At 43.5% G+C, this 19,263-nt stretch overlaps 1 protein-coding gene across 1 annotated transcript in view; it reads right to left on the bottom strand.

Annotated features, from left to right (window-relative positions):
• The window catches only part of LOC136611133 (A disintegrin and metalloproteinase with thrombospondin motifs 2-like), a 238,633-nt gene that overhangs the window by 124,366 nt on the left and 95,004 nt on the right, over positions 1-19,263 (bottom strand). Inside the window, exon 7 of the mRNA XM_066590415.1 lies at positions 1,355-1,460. Coding sequence (XP_066446512.1) covers positions 1,355-1,460 — 106 coding nt within the window. The remainder of the gene's footprint in view (positions 1-1,354; positions 1,461-19,263) is intronic.

Here is a 19,263-nt window from a genome sequence, read left to right as displayed (position 1 = left end):
CGTCTTCCAACATCGCAGCTGTACAGCCTTAAATCATAATGTCTTTAGACGGCAGACAGTGGATTGCAAAGGGTTAATTTAGAAAAAAAACACGACTGAGGGGCGACCTAATAACCATGTAGGTAGGGGACAATACAGAAATTCCTCCCATGATTCTATATCCAGGACTGTGACTGTAACAGGGGGACATTCTCTACGTCTGTAGGTTTCTACACCAAATTAGTAGTGGTCTCTTTACTGTTAGAGCAGTGAGACTATGGAACTCTTGGCCTGAGGATGTGGTGATGGCAAACTCTATAAAAGTGTTTAAGAGGGGCCTCGATACCTTTCCGGAGTGATAAAATATTACACATTATAATTAGAGATGAGCGAGCACCAAAATGCTCGGGTGCTCGTTACTCGAGGCGAGCTTTTTGTAATGCTCGACAGCTCGGTTCGAGGAACGAACCCCATTGAAGTCAATGGGAGACTTGAGCATTTTTCAAGGTGCCCCATGCTTGGCCTCTCTCTCCTTCTCTGCATGTTTAGTGGCTAAAAAATGGCGCTAGGGGGAGGTGACATTAAAGTTCCTCGAGCCCCGCGTGGTGCTTGGTCGAGTAACGGGCATTATCGAGTATGCTACTACTCGAACGAGCATCAAGCTCGGACAAGTATGCTCACTAGAGATGAGCGAATATACTCGTTTTGAGTAATTATTCGATCGAGCACCGCGATTTTCGAGTACTTCTGTACTCGGGTGAAAAGATTCGGGGAGCGTGGGGGGCGGAGCGGGGGGCTAGCAGCGGGGAACAGGGGGGAGCCCTCTCTCTCTCCCTCTCCCCCCACTCCCCGCTGCAACCCCCCACTCACCCACGGCGCCCCCCGAATCTTTTCAACCGAGTACGGAAGTACTCGAAAATCGTGGCGCTCGGGTGAAAAAGGGGCGTGGCCGAGTAGGTTCGCTCATCTCTAATGCTCACTCATCTCTAATTATAATCACTAATTACTTCAGAAGGATCAGTGATCCAGGGATTCTTCTAACTGCCAGATTGGAGTCAGAAACAAATTTTTTCCCTTAAATGTGAAAAATTGGCTTCTACCGCATTTGTTATTTTTTGCCTTCCTCTGGATCAACATTGGGGAAAAATAGGCTGAACTGGATGGACGTATGTCTTTCTTCGACCTAACATACTATGTTACTATGCACAGGGTGTAAAGAATGTACAATAGGCATTACAGGTTTATGTATATGGAAAGGTTTACGATTTTCTATATATATAAAAGACAAGATACATTAATGACAACTCACTTCTTAAAAAGTATGTGCCCCCCCAAATATGTATTGTATATATATATTTATTTATATTTTACTTACACATGACCAGTTTCATGAGCTACTACAAAAGCTGAAGAGAATCCATCTTCATGGTTTAATGTACAACTACGTACTGGGTGACACATTCCTGTAACTGGTGCATAGCCTAAAGAAAAAGAATATTAGAAGTGTAACTACAACAAGAAGTCTCGAGCATAACATCCGCAAAGGTCTATAACATGGAGCCAATATGGGGCCAAAACAAGAGACCAAACCACGTAGATCAAAACAAGCAATTTTAAAGCGCCATACACGTCAGCACTTGTTCGGTGTGGTCTATTGCCTTATAGTTGAGTTGATGTTACTCCGGGATGCTTCCCACTGAATTGACTGCGGCAGATCTAGCAAGTTAGTCACTTCACAAACTGACTTGGGGCAGAAGTACCATGCCATAACAGTACCATGTTTAGAGTTTGTTTACATGTACCATAAAATGGTGCGAGTTGTCTGCAGCGGACAGTACACACCAAATTGAAGTGCACATGGCGGAAGGGTTTGAATATGCACACACAAGTATACTATTGTTCCATTTGTCCCATTTTCCTGCCAGTCTGCCCTACTGATTTTTGCCATGAAGTTTACATATATCAGCTCCGGGGGTTAGTCAAAGCCGAAATACTAGCCTATGCTGGCTGTTTATTTAACCAAAGAAGTTTACACTTAAAAGGGGTTTTGTCATTAAAGGAAAAATTATCTATAAAAACTTACCTATTCCTTCCCTGTCTGTCTTCTTATCACATCTTCTCCTGGTTGAGCTTCTCCGGTGCCCCAGATCAGCTCACTGCAGGCTGGGCCCAGCTTGTTATGAGGGCTGCTTATCACAAATTCCTTCCTGCTGGGTCAGTGAAGGTCACATTCCAGTGTTGTAGCTTCACTGCCTAGGAAGGAATTGTAATCTATTTCAGAGATAGCTCGCATGAGTAATCTCTGAAGAAGATAGGCAGCCCTCCTGCTGGCCTGTGAGCTGTGACATAAGGTACATTGGCAGACTGCCAACCTAATGTACATAACCTCACAGGAAGGAGCAGAATCAGGCAAGGGGAGGTGATGTGACCCCCTGGACTGCAGGAGACAGGAGTAGATAAGGGAGGTGAAGATCTGGTAAGTAGACTGATGGGGGAGGAATAGATAAGTAGAGCATTTTTCTTTTTTAGTGACAGAAGCCCTTTAATCTTTTAAATTAATTGTCTGTCTTTGGAGTGTTGCGCCAAGCTACCAGTTTTTTTAGTTGCATCCCTCTGTTCACCCACACCCACTTAGGTGGAGCATTTCCATTATATCTTGCACACTCCAAACGTCTACGTCCCTTGCTTCCTTTCTGAGACACCCAACTATTCGGGTTTTGCTCCCCCAGTTCTTTCTATTCTGCGTCTATAGTCTTACTGTCAGACAGTTTAGCTAAATGTAAATTTTTGAAATTTGTTGCCATTGAAATCAAGCACCTAGAAGGAATTGATGTTTTGCTCTTAAATGTGGCTTGCAGTTACATCCCAGGAAAATATGCAAAAAAGTTGAGTTGTGGTAGGATTAGATGAATGGTCTTGCCACCTTAGGCCCTAAAAGTGGTTCTATCTTTGGCCTATAAAAAGGCTCTTAGAGGCTAGCTGTGTGTAGTAGACCTCTTTTTCCGCTTGTGAAGAGCTTATTCCCCACTAGACATGCCTCTACGATGCAATCAAAGAGATTTTGTCCAGTTAACCGAGTTTGAGATGGAGCACATTATTGGACTGTGAGAAGCTGGATGGTCATATCGACGCACTGTACACCAAATGGGCCGTTCTGACCAGACTGTTAGGAGGTGTTGGGACCAGTGGATGTGTAAGCTTATCCACACAAGGCGACTGGGCATCCACACAGACCACCAGTAGAGAAGATAGTCTGATTGCTCGACCATCATTATAGGCGCCTGTGTCTGTCAGAACTATTCATAAACGCTTGGCGGAAGAACATTTGGTCTTGCAGTGCCATTCTGTGGCCTGCCGTTGACACCTACCAGGCTGTCTTCAGCGAAAAATTCAGGTCTAATTTGGGTACTGATGATGGCTATATTCTTGTCTAGAGACCTAGAGGTGGGAGCCTTAATTCTGTCTTTGCTGTGGAGCGACACATGGACCCAACTGCTGTTGTGATGGTCTGGGCCCATCACATACGTCAATCAGTCACCCTTAGTATTGGTACGATGGACAATGACAGCTCAGTGATATGTTCAGGACATCCAGCAACCACATGTGTTGCCCCTCAAGGCAGGGCTTTCAAGAGGCATTTTCAAAGCAACCCTCCACACTGCATGCCGTATGACATGGCACGCGTCATGTTGGTAGAGACACGGAGCTGTGCCAAAGCATTGCCACAAGATAGGTAATGCCATATTGCGCAGACTGTCTATGTGTCCATTGACGTTGAGGGTGGGCTTCACTATTACTAAATGACCTAGTCCTTCCCAGCAGAAACATCCCCACAACATAACAGAACCTCCTCCAAACTTCACTGTAGGGATGATGCAGTCACAGAGAAACTATTCTCCAGGCAACCGTCACACCCAAGTGTGGCCATCCAAATGGAATGTGTATTGTGATTCATCTGTCCACAACATTTGCTTCCACTCATTTACAGTCCAAGAACAAAGCTCCAAGCACCACCGCAGGCTCCTCTATGCATTCACTGCTGTGATGTTGGAGTTATATGCAGCCACTCATCCATGGTAACCCTTCACATGCAGTTTTTAATGGATTGTTCTGGTACTAATGGATGTTTCAATGGCCGTGAGACCTCCTGGGCAAGTGTTATGGCCGACAATGTGCTTGTACAAGGCTGTCAGTTTACGAGGTCTCCCCGAACGTGGCTGCACTGCCCACACACAAGAGGTTTTCAATTTCAGAATAACATTGCCAACAGTGGTCCAAAAGCGATGTAATGTCCCATGCGGATTGGTCCAGATAGACACCAAAACCATGGGTCAAAGGTGCAACGCTTTAAAAGGTTGCACCCTTAACCCATCGTTCTTACTACTTTTCTGGACTATATTACTATGCTCCATGCAAACAGATGTATATTTGGGTTGGCAGCACCCTAGAACTGCACATATAAATATTGCCCTTATACTACACTATATCCTTTGGATTATATCTTCCATTCGGGCCCACTCTAACCCTCTGTTTTTCTTTTTGCATGCTGATTGGTAACTCAGGTGGCATCCCACCACCATACCCCATTGGAAGTCTATCAACTCTTCATATGCTAATATATGTGTTAAAATATGTAAACCATTAGGTGTAAATATTAAAAGAGAAATAAGCAATGAGCAAACTTTAAAAGTTCAGTTCAGCCAGTCCACCAAATTTTGTAGCCTGTTCCACTCATTGATCACCCTCACTGTCAGAAAGTTTTTTCTAATATCTAATCTGTGTCTCCTCCCTTTCAGTTTCATCCTATTGCTTCTAGTCTTCCCTTGTGCAGATGAGAATAGGGCTGATCCCTCTGCACTGTGACAGCCCTATTTTTTGCAAGCTAAGAATTCCCAGATCCTTTATCCGTTACTCATGGGACATGATTTGCAAACCGCTCATTATCTTGGTAACTCTTCTCTGAACTTGCTCCAGATTGTCTATGTCTTTTTTAAAGTGGGGTGCCTAGAATTGGATACAGTATTCCAGATGAGGCCTGACTAAGGAAGAGTAGAGGGGGAGAATTACCTTACGTGATCTTAATACATCCCAGAGCTGTGTTTGCCTTTTTGGCTGTTGCATCACATTGTTGACTCATGTTCAGTCTATGATCTATTAGTATACCCAAGTCTTTTTCACATGTGCTGCTTAGCCCAATTCCTCCCATTCTGCATGTGCTTTTTTCATTTCTCTTGCCCAGATGTAGGACGTTGCATTTCTCCTTGTTAAACAGTATTCTGTCAGTTGCTGACCACTGTTCAAGCTTTTCTAGATCTTTTTGAATACTCCCCTAGTGTTAGCTATCCCTCCTAGCTTTGTGTCAGCAAATCTGGTCAGTTCCCCATCAATTCCCTCCTCAAGATCATTTATAAAAAAAAAGTGAACACCACTGGGTCTAGGAGAGAGCCTTGTGGTACCCCACTTGATACATTCCTCCACCTGGATGTGCAGCCATTTATGACCACTCTGAGTACAATCACTCAGCCAGTTGTGAATCAACCTAACAGTTGCCTTGTCAATCCCATATTTGGTCATTTTTTCACTAAGCATAATATGAGATACTTTGAGATATATTCTGTGGCATTAAAGCCGTACAAAAACCTTTAAGAGGAAGGAATTGGAGAAAATTTCTCTTCATCAGAGAGGCATTCTGGATATTGAAATTGGGAACTGTTTTACCAGTGCGTTTAAATGTTAAAAATGATTTGCTGTATCTATTTTTGTTTTGGGTGTCGCAATCAAACTTAATATGCACACATGATTTAAAGGTATGATTGGTTCATAATTGATTTTAAGGGGAAGTACCATGTGAGTTTGTTAGCTGTGATCAAGGAAGAGTATTTCTGTGTGTACGAGTGTATACATGGTGTTACACAGTGCCTACCGTTTGTAATTTTTTTGAATAAAATAAGTGTTTTTAAGGAGCTGGCTTTTCTCCTTTGTTGTTAAGGGGGTATAGTAATGCTGCAGTGATGATGATGGGGGACACAGGTGTAATGGGAATAAATCATATTCCAGAATATTTCACTGGTTTGCTCCAGATTGGTTATAATGAGAAGCTTCAAGCATTCAAGCATGAATATATGTATTTGAACTCATGGATGCTCTCCGTCAGCCCCCATACCCTTCTGGTTTATTGAAAGGAAGTACAATACAGATATACTGAATATGATGCACCAATTACATGAATGCCCCTCCCATCATCATAACAACTCATGATTGACCCAGTATGTAATGACGCTGATGATTAACTTATGTTTACGCCTCAGGTGTATGTTGCTATGTGAACATGAATTTCCCATATACCCAAGTAGCATAGACTTTATTAACCCCTTAGTGACCAAGCCTGTTTGCGCCTTAATGACCAGGCCAAATTTTGAAAATCTGACACGTGTCAATTTAGCATGGAAAAACACCAGAAAGGTTTGCATATCCAAGCGATTCTGACATTGTTTTTTCACCACATGTTGTACTTCATTTAGGCGGAAAAAAAAGACCGATAGAATTTGTGTTTATTTATTAAAAGCGCCAAAATTGGGAACATTTTGAAAAAATCGTCATTTTTTCACATTTCCAACTGCAATATCACAATTATGTGCAAACATAATATAGAAATTTTTGCTAAGATATATATTTCCATCCGTTTACTTTATTATGGGCGCACATTGGAAAAACTTTCGTTTTTTTTTTAACCATTTAAGAGACGTACAAATTTAACATTACTTTTCAGCATTTTGAGGAACACTTCGTTTTCCTACACCAAGCCAAGATTGGAAAGGCTCATAGGAGTCAAAATGATAGATACCCCCACAAATGACCCCATTTTAAAAACTACACCCCTTAACGTATTCACTGAGGGGTGTCATGAGTGTTTTAACCCCACAGTTTTTTTTTAGGAGTCAATGCAATTTAGAAGAGAAAAACTAAAATTTCATATTTTTGCAAATATGTCATTTTAAAGACAGGACTTTTTTCTATAGTACACATGAAAATGAGGATTTGCACCCCAGAATGGATAAGCCTGTTTGTCCCGTGCTCAGAAACATACCCATTGTGGCCCTAGTATTACGTCTGTATGCACAATGGGGCCCAAAATGAAAGGAGCAACCGGTGGCTTTCGGAACAGAAATTTTGCTTGAAGGAGATTTAGGCCCTATTGCACACTTGTAGAGCCATTGAGTGACCAAAACGATGGAGAACCCCCACAAGTGACCCCATTATGAAAAGTAGACCCCTTAACGAATTTATCTAGGGGTACGATGACTTTTTTGACTTCACAGTTTTTGAATGAATCTAAGCCAAGCCGAAGGAAAAAAATTACGATTTTCATTTTTTGTGCAATTCTGTCTTTTTAAAAGCAGTTGTTTTGTACATCACATATATGAATGAAGACTTGCACCCCAAAATAGGTACCCCTGTTTGTCCTGTGCTCAGAAACATACCCATTGTGGCCCTAATCTTATGTCTGGATGCACAATGGGGCCCAAAATGAAAGGAGCAACCGGTGGCTTTCGGAACAGAAATTTTGCTTGAAGGAGATTTAGGCTCTATTGCACACTTGTAGAGCCATTGAGTGACCAAAACGATGGAGAACCCCTACAAGTGACCCCATTTTGAAAAGTAGACCCCATAATGAATTTATCTAGGGGTACAATGACTTTTTTGACTTCACAGTTTTTGAATCAATCTAAGCCAAGCAGAAGGAAAAAATTATGATTTTCATTTTTTTGGCAATTGTGTCAATTTAAAAACAGTTTTTTTTGTCCAGTGTACATAGGAATGAAGACGTTCACCCCAAAATGGATACCCCTGTTTGTCCCGTGTTCAGAAACACCCATTGTGGCCCTAATCTACTTAAAGGAAACATGGCTAGGCCTATAATGGAAGGAGCACCCGTTGGATTTCAGGGTACAACGGAATAAATTCCAGGCCCCATTGCCCACTTGTAGAGCCATTGAGCGGCCAAAACAATAGAGAACCCCCACAAATGACCCCATTTTGAAAACTAGACCCCTTAACAAATTCATCTAGGGGTGTACTGCGTATTTTGACCCCACAGTATTTGAATGAATCTAAGCAAAGCAGAAGGAAAAAAAAGTACGATTTTCATTTTTTGGCAATTTTGTCAATTTAAAAACAGTTTTTTTGTACAGTGTACATAAAAATGAAGACTTTCACCCCAAAATGGATACCCCCATTTGTCCCGTGTTCAGAAACATACCCATTGTGGCCCTAATCTACTTACAGGACACATGGCTAGGCCCATAATGGAGGGAATGCCCGCTGAATTTCAGGGCAGAACTGAATAAATTCCAGGCCCCATTGCCCACTTATACGGAAAAAAATTTGACTTCCTAAAAATAATCCTCCCCCAACCCCTTTTTTTTGGCATTCCCTAAATATTAGATAAAGGTAATAATATAAACTGCGTTTTATGTCCGAAGACAGGGGTAATTACGGAGGCTGGTTGGGTTGGGCACATGGGGCAAGAAAACCGGGTATTCCCCCTCCTCTCATGCTTTTTGGGGGGTATTTCTCGACCTCAGCGGCGGGGATGGGGTGTAGAAAGTGGCGCTGTGAGGCTTTGTAATCCTGCTGCAGTGCGGGGGTCTCACACAGAAGGCGCTCAACAAGCTGCTCCTGGAACTGCATCAAGGCGAGCGTTCCTGGGGCTTCTTGTAAATTACGTGTTACGGGTAGCGGTCTGAATAACACCGGGCTCACACGGCCGTAGGTGGAATCTGCTTGCGGAGGCCCGCAGCGGATTCCAGCTGTGACCCTGCGTACGGCCATGTAATGTACTGCGCATAACTCTACTCACACAGGCGGTCATGCGTAGTACACCGTTGTTTGTTTTTTATTTCCCGCGCTGTCGATTAGAGATGACCCGGGTACCTGCAGCCCGTACACAATGTGTTTGCATATGGGCTGCGGGTATATCTGCGGTCATAGAGCACAATGGGCTCTAGGTCGCGGATATAGGCGGTAAAATATAGCATGCCGTGTTCTGTTTCTGCGAGTGGATTACGTAATTCCGACCCACTAATTGGGGGGAATTGTGTAATCCAATGCATGCGATTGATCCATGGATTACCGCTGATTAAGCGCATGCAGAACCCATAATTCCTCTCCAGTCATGTGTGACCGGCCTAATGTTAGATCACTACTTTATCACGTGACTGGGGACCGCTCAACGAGGCCGCCGGTCACTGCTCCAAGCACTCAGCGACTGTTGGTCGCTGGGAGCAAGGAGATTTTAAATTTCCTGGGCTCCCCAGCTCCTGCGAATGTGTCCGGCGTTTTGCCGGCGGGCGCATGCGCAGCAGCCGGAAGGGTCCATGGAGGATAATCACATCTGAATTCAAATGCGGAAGCCTCCGAGAAGATGTTTCATCTCCTCTCACCGATCGCATCGGTGAGGGGAGATGTAACTGCCACTTTTTAAAAAACTTTTACGTGATCGCCATTATGCATTGGATAATGGCGATCACGTGACCAGTAACCGCATACCGCGGCTCCCCGTGACATCTCCAGGCTCTTTGGCAGCCAGCAGCAGGGGGATTTTAAATTTCTTGGGCAATCTTTCACTTTTGCGCATGCATCCGCCATCATGCTGACGGGCGCATGCGCAGAAGCTGGGGTAAGGTCCGCGGATCAACATCCCATCAGGGAACAAATCCGGGGACCTTGGGTACGTAATTTCATCCCCCCTTACGGATCATATCTTTTCATCGGAGATGAAACTTTAACTTTATAAACTTTTAACTTTTTTTTTTACTTTTTAACTTTATATGATCACCCTTATCCGATGGATAACGGTGATCATATGACTGGAAACCGCATACAGCGGTCCCCAGTCATATCTCCCTGCACTCGGCTAAGTGTGACAGCCGGGTGCAGGGAGATTTTGAATTTGCCGGGCTCGCCGGCCTTCTGCGCATGAGCGCCACATCGGCACATCGCAGACGCCAGCGGGGGGTCCGGAGACCGGCCGGAGGACATGGAGGAATCGGGGTCAGTATTTTCACCTCCCCTCATGGATCCGATCCATGAGGGGAGGTGAAGCTTTAATTTTTTTTTTACTTTTTTTCAATTTTCCGCGATCGCCGTTATCCATTGTATAACGGCGATTGCGGTACCTACAGGAGCTGGGAGCCAGGAGATTTTAAGTCTTCCGCGCCGCTGGGCCTTCTGCGCATGCGGCTGACGTAATGCCGCCTGGCGCGCATGCGCAGAAGGACGGTTACGGGGCCCGGAGCATCGGGAGAGCGGGGTGCAGCGTCCCGGACCTGGGTGAGTAATTGTAGCTGCTCCGATGGATCCGATACATCAGGGCAGCTGAATATGTAACATTTTTTCAACTTTTATTTACTTTTTTGCGAACGGCGCTATCCATTGGATAGCATCGATCGCAATACCGGGGGGGGGGGGGGGGGGGGTCCGTACAGCCCGGGATGACAGCTCCATGCTGTCGGCTACCTGCGGACATCGACAGCATGGAGGTGTCACGTCCAGAGCCCGAGGGGCTTTATTCTCTGCAGGAAGCATGTTTTTACGTCCTCAGAGAATAAAGCCCACTTTGGGAGGACGTAAAAACACTATGGGCTGGTCGTTAAGGGGTTAATATTCCAATCTGGCCAAAGTAATCCAATGGAGAAGATAAAGAGCACCCCCACCCACATACCCTAATGAGCAGTGGGTATCGCAGGTTTTTCTCATAAGAAACAAATCTGTAGACCTTGTTAAGTCCTGAAAAACTGTGTGTAGGAGATACCGGACAAGAATGCAAAATACGCACACAGTGTACAGTATTGAACCAGTTCACCATTTCACTGCTAGCCATTTGCCATGAAGGTGGATAAATTTTATATATATACACTACCGTTCAAAAGTTTGGGGTCACATTGAAATGTCCTTATTTTTGAAGGAAAAGCACTGTACTTTTCAATGAAGATAACTTTAAACTAGTCCTAACTTTAAACAAATGCACTCTATACATTGCTAATGTGGTAAATGACTATTCTAGCTGCAAATGCCTGGTTTTTTGTGCAAAATCTACAAAGGTGAATAGAGGCCCATTTCCAGCAACTATCACTCCAGTGTTCTAATGGTACAATGTGTTTGCTCATTGGCTTAGAAGGCTAATTGATGATTAGAAAACCCTTGTGCAATCATGTTCACACATCTGAAAACAGTCTAGCTCGTTACAGAAGCTACAAAACTGACCTTCCTGTGAGCAGATTGAGTTTCTGGAGCATCACATTTGTGGGGTCAATTAAACGCTCAAAATGGCCAGAAAAAGAGAACTTTCATCTGAAACTCGACAGTCTATTCTTGTTCTTAGAAATGAAGGCTATTCCATGTGAGAAATTCCTAAGAAATTGAAGATTTCCTACAATGGTGTGTACTACTCCCTTCAGAGGACAGCACAAACAGGCTCTAACCAGAGTAGAAAAAGAAGTGGGAGGCCGCGTTGCACAACTAAGCAAGAAGATAAGCACATTAGAGTCTCTAGTTTGAGAAACAGGCGCCTCACAGGTACCCAACTGGCATCTTCATTAAATAGTACCCGCAAAACACCAGTGTCAACATCTACAGTGAAGAGGCGGCTGCGGGATTTTGGGCTTCAGGGCAGAGTGGCAAAGAAAAAGCCATATCTGAGACTGGCCAATAAAAGAAAAAGATTAAGATGGGCAAAAGAACACAGACATTGGACAGAGGAAGACTGGAAAAAAGTGTTGTGGACGGATGAATCCAAGTTTGAGGTGTTTGGATCACAAAGAAGAACGTTTGTGAGACGCAGAACAAATGAAAAGATGCTGGAAGAATGCCTGACGCCATCTGTTAAGCATGGTGGAGGTAATGTGATGGTCTGGGGTTGCTTTGGTGCTGGTAAGGTGGGAGATTTGTACAGGGTAAAAGGGATTCTGAATAAGGAAGGCTATCACTCCATTTTGCAACGCCATGCCATACCCAGTGGACAGCGCTTGATTGGAACCAATTTCATCCTACAACAGGACAATGACCCTAAACACACCTCCAAATTGTGCAAGAACTATTTACAGCAGAAGCAGGCAGCTGGTATTCTATCGGTAATGGAGTGGCCAGCGCAGTCACCAGATCTGAACCCCATTGAGCTGTTGTGGGAGCAGCTTGACCGTATGGTACGCCAGAAGTGCCCATCCAACCAATCCAACTTGTGGGAGATGCTTCTAGAAGCGTGGGGTGCAATTTCACAAGCTTACCTCAACAAATTAACAGCTAGAATGTCAAAGGTGTGCAATGCTGTAATTGCTGCAAAAGGAGGATTCTTTGACGAAAGCAAAGTTTGATGTAAAAACAATGTTATTTCAAATACAAATCATTATTTCTAACCTTGTCAATGTCTTGACTCTATTTTCTATTCATTTCACAACGCATCGTGGTGAATAAGTGTGACTTTTCATGGAAAACACAAAATTGTTTGGGTGACCCCAAACTTTTGAACGGTAGTGTATATGTGTGTGTGTGAGTGTGTGTGTGTGTGTGTGAGACAGTCAGCTCAGGTAGAGCGCGGGGTTGCAGTCTGAGTGACAGTCAGAGACCACAACAGAAGATAAAGTCCATACAGGCTTGGCCTGTGTTTATTAGAAAGCATGAAAATAAACAAAGTACAGCCTTAACTTCAGGCATAAACAAAAATCCTGCTTATCCATCACTTACTATACAGAGTCCGTCCAAGACTATACATACGGCTCGAGCAGGTGGACAAGAAACCACACGATTGTGTATTTACAGTTTAAAGCCTTTCACATGGGAGTGAGTATCGCTGGATCGCTCACAGCAAGGTCAGCAGTGAGGTGGGGCGGCTGGAGGAGAGTTCTTCCCGCTCTCCCCCCGCCTCTCTACACCCACTTTAAGCAGTGACTGTTGAGTACCGACCGACTGATGTTACATTGAATGATGGTCTTTCGGAATTTCAAGCATGCTAAAAACTGAACGACTTGATGATTCTCACCCATTTAGTTTCTGCATGCTTTCATACGAGACAATAATCGTTCAAAACCCTGCGGAAGCACAGGAGCCGGAAAAACCAGAACGACAATCGTCCGGTGTAAAAGGGCTTAAGCAAGGGTCTGCTTTGATATGCCTCAGGCAATACATGCCCCCTGCAAACGTGTATTCACTTGTGTTAGAGGTAACATTCTTCTTGAGGGCTGTCAATACTGCAGACTGAATCCCCCTCCCCTACTAGTATTGTGATGACATTATCCTAATGAAAGTCCACCTCGGTCCTCGATTGGCAGGTAGGGATGAGTCTCCAGAATTGAGGAGGGCGGCGTTTTGATCACAAAAGCCCGAGCTTCAGCCCGCGGCTTCACTATTATCCTCCAGGTAACAGCTGAACATCATGGCTATATAGCTATCTACTTATTAGGGCAATAAATGACTAAACCCCCTGAGGAAATACTCCATGTATGCAGTACAGAATAGAGTTGAGTCTTCAAACCGTATCCTAACACTGACATTGACATTACCTAGTTAATGTTTGGAGTGTTTTAGAACATCCTTAGCTAGGATGATAATATTATTAATAATAGTCCTTATTTATATAGCACCAACATATTCTGCAGTGCCTACAGAACAGGAGGAACAGAAACCAAACCACGGTTACATGTAGTAATCAGTTGATGGGAGACAGTAGGGGTGAGGGTCTCCAACGAGCTCACATACTATCGTTGGGTAAGAATACAAGGAGAGAACAACAGAAAGGACATCATTGTGGGCATTCACTATAGGCCACCTGCAGAAGCAGAAGATATGGATGAATTCTTTCTACATCAGATGGCCAAGCTGACAACTTTATCTTCCAAAAGGTAGAAGAGAAAACAAGAGGATCTGCTATCTTGGACCGAATTCTTACCAACAGGGAGGGAATAGTTGAGGAAGTAAGAGTGGCTGGGACCTTAGGAGGCAGTGATCATGATATCCTTGAATTTTGGATAAAAAGGGGAGGAAGACCTGAGAAAATTCAGACCTCAAGTTTGGATTTCAGAAAGGCAGATTTTAATGAACTCAGAAAGAAGATAGGAAGAATCCAATGGCTGGATGTTCCGCTGTATCCTAATGCTGACATCGATTACCTATTCAGTGTTTGGACTGCTTTCTAACCTCATCAGCTACTAATGTTCATTTCAGCATCTCACCAACAGTAGCTGGCAACAGGAATAATCTACTCCAGGTAGTGTTATTGAACTAGAAGAAGATCATATTCAGCTAGGTTGCTGCAGCAGTGGGCTGGCTCACTTAGGGTTAATGCAAACAAAAAAACCATCAAGGCAACTGGCACCTCAACTAGAACTATTAGCATTAAGGGGTAATAAGCCACATTCATCTCTCTGTGTGCACACTGGAGCCGTATATTTCAGCTGACCAACTGACTAATAAGTTTTTTCTGGTGGTCTTGTAAGAACTCTCACTCACATAGTGTGGACGGGTCTTTAGATTCATCAACATACTATACTGCCAATGACCTGTGGGCGAAATGTGATTATCGCACTAACCTTGTGTGCTCATGGGTTTAGTGTACTGGAGTTTAATGCAGCTATGTGTTTTTCTTTTTAATCAAATACTAATAAAAGTTATGTTTTAGGTTCTCCTTTCTGTGACTGTAGTTTCTGCCAGAACCTATTAAGCACTCTGATTTCTTGGCAAGGTGAAATATCAGAGTTCGAATGAGGAGTGATAGTGGGTGCCAGACGGATGGGACATTCCATTTCCAAAGTCATGTAGGAATTTAACATTCTGAAATCCACAGTGTCATGTATGTACCAGGAAAACGTCATAGAAGACATTACCACAAACAGTAGACAGCACAGTGGACGCCTAAAGATGCTTAATGATCGTGATCGGTAGCATCTGGCTAGAATTGTCAGTGCAAACAGACAAGCAGCATCTGCCGAAAATCCATACACATTCAATGCAGGAGGCCCCCCACACATATTCTGCAGGTCAATGCAGTGTTCTTTAGCTTCCATGGGATATGAGAGCATTAGACCTACCAGAGCACGCCTCTGTTAACACCACGGCACCAATCACAGTACCTCACTTGGGCTTGTAAGGTTCCTAGAGGAGGACTGGCAACATGTGGAGTGCACTGACGAGTCATGGTATCAATTGTTTCGGGCTGATGGCAGGGTTCGTATGTGGTGCACACTCCATTAAGCCATGGACCATAGTTGTCAACAAGGCACTGTGCAGGTTGATGGCAGTTCCATACTGGTATGGGTGGGGTTGGGTCCACTGGTCTGCCTAAATACATCACTGACCAACGCCCACTATGTTTCACTGCTTGGTGACCACTTGCAGTCCTTCAAGAACTTAATGTACCTCCACAATGATGAGATATACCAGCAAAATAATGCACTATGTAATTGGGCCCAGATTGTCCAGAACTGGTTTGAAGAACATTTTGGACAGTTCCTACAAATGGTGTGGCCTGTATGTTCATCCAACATGAGCCCAATTGATCACTAATGGGATGTGGTGGAGAGGTACATTTGCACTCACTATCCTGCATCTCTAGATACTACAGAGCTGTGGGTGGCTAACCAGATGGCATGGCTTAACATACCTCCAGGTGTCTTTCATCCACTTGAGGAATCCATGACACATCGAGATGTTGCACTTCGCCATGCTAGAGTAATTCCTTCATGATATCAGTGCTCTCATGACTTGCAGCTGCTGTGACTCCACTGCAAAAATCGGCAGTGGAAAAAACAAAATAAGGGCTACTTCATAACGGCGTATTTTGTGAGCTCAAACTAGATGTGGAACATACAGCGAGACAGTATTGGGAAAGATTTGCATTTCTCCTGTATTTTTTACCCATTTCTAGTTTTGGCTCACAAAACACTGATGATAAATACACCCGTGTAGAGGAGCCCTAAAAGGCAAAATGTGAACTTACATAGCACTTACACAGATCTGTAGACATTGCCCTTTGGAAATCTTTCAAACTTGACAGATCACTTGTCCAAAACTAAAGTTGCTCTTAAAGCTGAACTTACGAATATTGGTTAAACCTGCCAACCATCTAACGTGGATGGAGGTGCCCCAGCCATCACCTATATGTTAGGTTTCAACATGAACAATATTTTCAAGGGAGACAAACTGCCATCGGATGTTTTATTCCTCTCTCGCCAATAAGAATACATGCAAGCTTAGCTTAGCCAAGAGAGCAGGTGGAGTAGCCCAGAGTGGGCACTACAAAAGGTTTTAATTCATTACATTTTAATATATGTGTAGTTGCCCAGAGGGTCCTCCAGAATAGCCACACATTCCTAGTCCTGTCACACTTTGCTATGTGCTCCTAAGAGACATGGAAAGTGCCGTACGTTGGAAAACCCTGGTTTTCCCCTTTCTTTCTACAAACTAAGCCTGCAACTTGGCAACAGTTGGCTGCTTATTGGCTGGATGTCATGCCTTCACTGATTGGTAGAGGGGGATGGTGAGAGTTTAGAGCGGGAAACTCCAGTATGAGCCAGTATGCTGAGGGGGAGGAGTAGAGGAAAAAGTGCAGGAACAAGACAGGAAGTGAAGGGGAGTCGGGAGCCAGTCTGCACAGGGAGTTGGAGGAGGTTGTGTAGGAGGACCAGCAAAGCAAGTAGAGCGTGACTAGCAGAGCAAGCAGCTACAACACGTTATTCACCAGCTCCCTAGTCTACTAGCATTGAGGAGGAGAGAAGCTGGGACCCGTTCCACTAAAATGGTGAGTTACATACAACCCGGTGAAATCAAAGCCAGGGCATAGAAAAGAGGCCCATTTGAATTTCAACTTCAACAACTGCATAAATTAACTTCCAGTAAGCCCAATAGATAACTAGGTCTGTGAGAATTTCTAATGTGTAACGTCTAGATACAAATAGAGAGAGCATTGAAGAGAAAACTGTCTCATCCAAATTCAACTGTATCACAAAGTGTTGTACTACTACATAACTGTTTGCTCTTCCAAGCTTCTACAAGACTGCCATTGTTTTGCTGTACTGCAAAACTCAAGCTTAAGTAAAACTGTGCACTTCCAGTTTACAAAATCAAAAGCTACTAGGACTCATGTCAAATTAATTCCACCATTGACCCTTTGAAGTCCTGGATGAATAACTGGCGTCACATGACAAATCACAGTTCATCATAAGAGTAGATATATATATATCATTTGTGCCACTGTGCGATGACGAAGTAGGGCAACTTTGCTGCCATTGTCAGGAGAGATTGCAGAAGCCACCCATGACATCCAACTTGCAATCTCCGTTGTCTCCCATCTTTGGTGCGTCTCGCTCGGACACTGCACATGTATCTTTAATTTGTGTCTATAATACTAGGATTTTGTAGGTAGGAGAACCCCAGTTGAGAAAGGGCTAAATACAATTTGACTGATAACTACTTTGTTTCCCCATTGGTTGTCAGCTGCCCTGGCCCCATTGGCCATTCTGCTGGATGGCAACAGCTTTAGGATTGGCAGGCAGACAGTGGGGTGACAGTGAAAAAAGGCCTGTGATTGGAGGAAAAAGTCCCGCACAGGATGGCAGTTAGGATTCAATCAGGAAAAACAGTTAGTTGGAGTTGAAGTTGGAGTAAGAGAGAGGATCAAGTAAGATAAAGAAGTTTATAGTGCTGTGAGAAGGAAAGGTGTAGAAAAAAATATAATAGCAAGAAAGCTATAGAAAGTAGATTACAGAAGAAAAATATAGAAAGAAGATTGTATTAGGAAAAGGAAGATATAAGAAGGATTCTATATATCTAGAAGGATAGAGAAAGAGGATTATAGAAGATTGAGAAAGAGTTTTCAACTCCTTAACACTACAGGGTATAAGTGTACGTCCTGGCTGCGAGATACTTAACGCAACAGGACATACACTTATGCCCTGTGGGTGGCGTCAGAACAGAAGCAAGGCCATGCCATCTGGCAGCGGGAGCCGGCTATTACTGATAGAATCATAGAATGGTAGAGTTGGAAGGGACCTCCAGGGTCATCGGGTCCAACCCCCTGCTCAGAGCAAGATTCACTAAATCATCCCAGACAGATATTTGTCCAGCCTCTGAGGACTTCCATTGAAGGAGAACTCACCACCTCCCATGGTAACCTGTTCCACTCATTGATCCTCCTTACTGTCTAATATCTAATTTGTGTCTCCTCCCTTTCAGTTTCATCCCATTGCTTCTAGTCTTTCCTTGTACATATGAGAATAGGGCTGATCCCTCTGCACTGTGACAGCCCTTCAGATATTTGTAGACAGCTATTACATCTCCACTCAGCCTTCTCTTCTGCAAGCTAAACATTCCCAGACCCTTTAACCGTTCCCCATAGGAAATGATTTGCAGATCGCTTACCATCTTGGTAACTCTTCTCTGATAGTTGGCCTCCCACTGCAATAGCAGGAGTGCATAAGGAAAGCGACCCCCGCTGTTAACCCCTACATGCCATAATCTATGTAGATCTCGGCATGTTAAGGGTTTACAGGGAAAGGGAGTTCCCTTTGTGATGTCATCGAATCCATATCATGCAATCTTGGAGGGCCTTTGCCTGTGATCGCTAATACAAGTGATAAGGCACTGCAGTATAGAAATCTTGCAATGCCTTTATTATAGCGATCAGAGCTGCTATGGTGCAGGTCTCCTTCAGGGACATAAAGAGTATACAAAAACAAAAAATATGGTGTAAAAAAAAAATATGTTAAAAAAACCCCCCTTTTTTGCTAATTTTTCCCTACTTGTATAAAAAAAATAAAATTTAAGAAACACTCCACATATTTGGTATCATTGTGTCTGTAACTACCTGTACTATAAATTGACCACACTTTTTATTCAGCACAACAAAAAAATGGAGGCAAGATGCTTATTTTGTTCGTTTTACCTCACAAAAATGTAATAAAAGTGATCAAAAAAGCTATATGTACTCCAAAATGCTACAAGTAAAAACTACAGCTCATCACGGAAAAAAACAAGCCCCCACAAAGCTCTGTCCATGAAAAAATAAAGTTATGAGACTTTGAATGCAGCCATGTAAAAATTATCATCATTTCCAATAAAAAGGGGTTTAATTGTGCAAAAGTGGAAAAACCTAAAAAAAAAAAATGTATACTATTTTTGGTATCGTCGTATTGATCCGCAAAAAAAAGTAATGTGTCATTTATGCTGCATGATTAACGCTGTAAAAAAATACCAAAAAAAAACAAACAATGGCACAATTTTTCTCTCCCTGCTCTC

This window comes from Eleutherodactylus coqui, chromosome 2 (genome assembly GCF_035609145.1).
Source record: "Eleutherodactylus coqui strain aEleCoq1 chromosome 2, aEleCoq1.hap1, whole genome shotgun sequence".
In the NCBI taxonomy this organism is placed as follows: Eukaryota; Metazoa; Chordata; class Amphibia; order Anura; family Eleutherodactylidae; genus Eleutherodactylus; species Eleutherodactylus coqui.
Note: the sequence above shows the minus strand (reverse complement) of the source record. Positions and strands in the feature narration are given on the sequence as shown.